Below are 5093 nucleotides of genomic sequence, written 5' to 3'. Positions count from 1 at the left end.
GTGGAAGAGCATAAACAAGAACAGGAACCTAGCAAAGCCGGGAGAGAGGGCGGGAGGGAGGGCGGGGTCGCACCTGCCCCCTCGATAATGGCCAGCACGTTTCCCAGGCGGGTGCTACGCGCGTGCCGGTGGAGGGAAATGTAGAGGACGGCGACAAGACTGAGGAGGACGATGATGGCGACCGACAGGCCGGTAAAAACGAAGAGGAAGGTGCGACCGTGCCGGCGCCGGCGGTGATGGGAGGTGAGGGTCCGGGTACGCTTTTGGGGGGAAGAGCTCACGAGGCCCTCCAGGGCCGGAGTGGTCTCACCGCAGCTGCGGCTGCTGCACACGCTACTGTCGCTGCTGGTGGGGCTGGCACTACAGGCACCGCCAGGTTTAATGGGCAAGATCCCCAAGGTGCTGTGCGAAAGGTGGGACAAGGGCGGGCGTGGGTGAAAGTGAGGGAAATTACACAGGCGGGGAGGGAGACAAGACTGGAGGTGGACAGCTTTTTCTCCTGTCCACGGCCGACAGTACTCTACTCCATGCCTAAACTTGGGTCGCCTTTTTCCCTCCCTCCTCCTTTCTGCCTCACTCACCCCGCGGCATGTGTTCCGTTCCCGCCCCCGGCGGCCGCTCCTTGACCTTCCAGAAGTGTGCTGGCCAGGGGAAAGAGACGTTTGGCCTCCGTGTCAGGACTCGGGCCCCGCGGACGATTAAACATGCGCTTGCCATGGTGAACGTGGCTGCCGTGGGTGGAATCAGGGGGACGTTGCTCGATTTCCCAAGGTTGTATGTGTTGCGCGTGGCCGGTCGGAGGGCGGGGAATGAAGAAGGATGGGAGGGCGGGGCGGGCCGGAGACGACTCCGATCCCAGCAAAGTCACATTTTCTTCCCCTACTTCAGGGAGCTGATAGTCCTCCATCTCCCCATGCAGCGCTCCATCGAACTACGGGATGGCAGGAAAGAGGGGCGGAGTGCATGAATCGTGCTGAGCTCTCTCTCGGTACAGATCTTTCCATGACAGGCCTTACCTTTTCCTCCACCTCCCACCGACGTCCGGGAGAAATGCTGTCCGTCATACCAGGCAATTTTTTCAACACCCAAAACTTCTTTGAGACGGATGTGTGGGCATGCCTGTCGGAACGTCGTGCGATTGTCAGCTTGGAAACGAATGTCGAATGGCGAGGGATGACGGCCTACGGGTGACACGGACATCACCTTCTTCCCGAAGGAACATCCTAACACCCTGTCCATCAGAAAAACAGTCTTGTTTCCCCGTACAAGCCAACCAAGGGAAGACAGGAGACTACTCAAGACACAGAAATGGCGGTGCAGTGGTCGTTGAACCCCCCAAAATTCTCCCTCTCTCCCACGTCTGGACCTGAACTTTCGATGGAAAGGACGGAGAGCAAGGGCAACATACTCTAGGAAGTCAGATTCGACCCGCCCAAGGCAAAAAATTGTGTCCTTCGCCACACATCCCATCCTGAAGCACACCTTTTACGGTGCTAAAATGTATACAACACACGGTCCGGGTGTTGCCTCTTGTTTAGGGGTTTCGATGTGTGATAGGATAGGATGAGGAAGAGCGACGTGTCGGCTGCTCGAGCTTGCTGGATTATGCCTGACGAATTTGGGGGGGGTGCCTTCTTTTCTGGCACTAGACATAATAGTAAAAGAGTTCACAGACGGATATCCATCAAGGATGGACAGTGAAAGATGCCGGCTTGGAATCTTTGTGGGGTTTATCGTTTGATTTGTCAACACTCACAACTCGGTCCTGCCCTACAAAGAATAATTCACCAAGCGGATGTCAGACACAAAACGTGCTCGCACTGTACATTTTCTTTAAGACGTTGACTTGTAATTAGGCAAACCCTTTCCCACAAAAAGAATGATGCATTTAATGCAGTGAATTCGATGATCTTGCGGCGCATTTCCTGCGCGCTCTCTTTTTTCCAATCTATTGCACCACCTATTACTGGACCAAAATCTGATGGTAAAGGTCTATACAAGACAAAACTATTTCCGCCGCAATCAGCACAATGATGATCCATTCCAATTTGTTGCTTTTCTGGTGATTGAGGACCTCCAGGAAAAACTTTGTGTTGCTTTGCACGTGCGAGATTTTGTGTTCGACTTTGCCAAACCTGCAGGGAGGGACGGAAGCACACGGGTGACGAAGAATCCGTACTCCACTTGAGACGCTTTTGCATCAAAACAAAGAGATTTCGCCACTGATGTGCGAGCACCCACGTACCGCTCCCCGATGCTGAACTCATCCCTGAGGTCGTTCCAAAGCGCGTCCAGCCGGTTGAAGTTCCAGGCCGGCTTCGATTGTTCTAGAAGCCCGGAGGACATGGCGTCGGTCAAAATTTTGTTGTTCAACGCCACCTGCAGGGAAAAGAATAAAAAGAGAGGGCGCCATGAGGGAAAGGGAAGAATAAAAGCGGAGAAAAGCACCATGCCCCTGATTACATTCCTCACGTCCATGAATACTCCCTTCCTCTCCTTCCTCTCCCTCTTCCCCGTCCTGATTCCCCGCCTCCTCCCATTACCAGCTTGAACAGATCCTTCTTGTCCATCTCCGTGAAGACGCCCGAGCCCTCCACGCTGTTGTTCAATACCCGGAAGTCCTCCAGCATCCTATCCGCTTTCTTGTTGTAGAAGTTCAGCGCCACGGAATGCCCTATTACGTCCGCCAGCACCTTGATCGAGTCCTCGTTGAGTTCACGCAACTGCACCACATCCTGGCCCATCACGTGGTATTTCTCCTGCCACGGGCGCACCCAGCACTCGAGCGTCTCCCGGAAACGGTGCGACTGAGGCACAACCTCCCCACAGTGCCGGGACAAGGAGTGCAAGTACTTGGCCTGCTCCCCGTCCGGCACGTTGAAGAACACGACCGAGCCGTGCTTGAAGACAACCAAGGCGCTCTGGACGTTCTTCCATACCGTCCCTTCCTGGGAACTGTGCTTTCTTTCCCCCTTGTCCTCCAAGGGGACCAGCAGTAGATCGTCACTCATCTTATAGCCTTGCTGGGAGAGAAAATTGGCTTGCACGACCGAAACCAAGTCCAAATTCTGGCCTACGTAGAAAGCCATGACACTAACGCGCCCACCACTGGGCTCGATGACGGGCAAAGGGGCAGGGAGGGAGGGAGGGAGGGAGGGAGGCGGATCCGTCGTCAGGCTGTCGACTTCCCCGTCGACTTCCAGGCTGCCGGTGGAGGGCTTAGATGCAGCTAGGGGAGAAGAGGGTGGGGCACCGCGTCGGGATATGCCCATTCCGGTTTTGGATTGCTTCAGATTTGACTGTGGGCTGATTTGAATGTGCGCGACAAGAGGGATAGGGATAATGGCTTAGATATGTAGCCTCCGAGGCTGTTGTTCCTTCCCCAAATTTCCCAACATCGTTTTCCAATGGCAGCATGACATTAAGAAGGAGAAGACAAGTACGATGTCATGGTCTTTCATGATTGAGAAGGAACAAACCTGGTCATGCACATCATTCTCCCAAGCACCTACCTACCTAGCTTGGCTGGAAAGGGAGGCAAATCTGCCTCTGTTATGTGGTGTGAAACGCACCCAAAAATGATTCCAGCCCATGTAGAGGCACGCAGGCTCTCGTGATACACCCCTCCTCCATCCTCGGGTAAGTGTAAGGCTTGTCTTGCTCGTGTTGCCGTGAGGCCTACGCCCATCCACGGCATGTGGCCCAGGCCGCATGGAGGCCAAAGGCGTCGTGAAGCTACCCAAGCTGCGCTTGCTTCCCCTCAATATACTGACAGTCGAGCTCGAGACAACCCCGACCCATTGTGTAAACTGCCGTCCTGTCGACAAAAGCATCCTATATCGGGAAAACCTACTGGAAGGAGAGTGATGCTAGTGAGTCTTCCAGAAGCCAAACAACGATGATAGAAGACGGCACCTCGTTGCTTCCCATGCAATGCGGGTCAACCATGCAACAGACCTTTCCACAAGAACCTTGCAATTGAGAAAAGTGTCCCGTGCATTGCCTGCAGCCACACGCAGCGTAGGACGACTGACGTGAAGGGGAAAGGAACAGTAGGAGCCTCGCCAACCTCGCCTGCAAAAGTTCCTGCGGCCTCCCAGGCCCTTTGTCCCGATACGACATAAAATCCCACGCCGAGGCACGCATGTTCTTGTTCTTTCCACTCTCGGGGCAGATGTGTACTTTTTTAAAGCGTGGCCGTTTCGCTTTATGAATGCGTATCTTTTTTTTTTACAAGCTTCCTCTCTACGACCGATCCCCACAGGAAAACCTGGGAGGGAGGGACGCAGCCAAATACTCTCCTAGTACAGTCAAAATATTGCACGCCATGGCTTCTCACGCAGAAGGTATGTGTCTGCGTGTCATTTATCTCTTTATCACCACTCTAGCCTTTCATGACTCTCGGAAAAAAAAATGCTCGCGACAAAATAGAGGCTCCTTGATATCTCCTCGTGCCCCCTGTGTTCTATCCCCCTAAGGAAAGCTACAGTCCCGGGTACTGTTCTTGTTTTTTCTACATTCTCACACCGGATGTTGTGCTTACCTATCTTGTACGCAGAGGACGCCGTCGAGCGCACCCTCTGCCAGATCCGATCAGTGCATGTGTTCAAGATCCCCCCTCGAACGAGCGCAGGAGGGTACCGAGCCTCTGACTGGAAAGACGAGGTGTGGCAAGGTGCTGTTAAGATTGTTCAAAAAGGACTGGACGCTGCGATCGTTCTGACGGATCCCAAGACTGGTAAGGACGCCGTGGTTTGTCTTTCGTTTCGCTTTTGCCGCTGTCTTATATTCCTCTCGGCCTCCTGTGTTTCTTAGTCCGTGACTCTTTCATTTTTCTCCTCCACTCCCGTGATTTCCGTGTTTTTCAAGATGTTGGAAGACGCTCGAAGAATGATGTATTAAGCGTGCATAATTTTGTATTTGATTTTTGCTACCTTTCCCCCCTTGTACGTGCCAGGCTCTCTCTTTGCCATGTCGCCTATCAAAGAGGGTTCCGTGGAACGTTGCGTAGATTCGAGCCGTTACTTTGTTCTGAAGGTTCAAAACGCTGCGGGCAAGCATGCCTTCATCGGTGTCGCCTTCGATGAACGGGA

General features: G+C 53.6%; 2 protein-coding genes across 2 annotated transcripts in view; one reads left to right on the top strand and one right to left on the bottom strand.

Moving 5' to 3' along the window:
* Positions 1–1807: 1807 nt before the first annotated feature.
* Positions 1808–3308, bottom strand: NGA_0437300 (uncharacterized protein). Its single transcript, XM_005853815.1, has 3 exons — positions 2544–3308; positions 2246–2379; positions 1808–2135 (listed from the first exon to the last, which is right to left on the bottom strand). Exons 1-3 carry the CDS (start codon positions 3270–3272, stop codon positions 1964–1966), a joined length of 1035 nt encoding a protein of 344 aa, XP_005853877.1. The 5' UTR covers positions 3273–3308; the 3' UTR covers positions 1808–1963.
* A 1019-nt stretch (positions 3309–4327) lies between these two features.
* Positions 4328–5093, top strand: part of NGA_0437400 (uncharacterized protein) — a gene marked incomplete at both ends in the record, with an annotated part of 881 nt that continues 115 nt past the window's right edge. The window contains 3 exons of the mRNA XM_005853816.1: positions 4328–4346; positions 4559–4738; positions 4958–5093. The exon at positions 4958–5093 is cut by the window's right edge and continues 115 nt beyond it. Of these exons, the coding sequence (XP_005853878.1) occupies positions 4328–4346; positions 4559–4738; positions 4958–5093 (335 nt within the window). The remainder of the gene's footprint in view (positions 4347–4558; positions 4739–4957) is intronic.

The sequence above is a fragment of the Nannochloropsis gaditana genome, assembly GCF_000240725.1.
Source record: "Nannochloropsis gaditana CCMP526 unplaced genomic scaffold scaffold724, whole genome shotgun sequence".
NCBI classification, from domain to species: Eukaryota; class Eustigmatophyceae; order Eustigmatales; family Monodopsidaceae; genus Microchloropsis; species Microchloropsis gaditana.
This window is presented reverse-complemented; position numbering and strand designations above follow the sequence as displayed.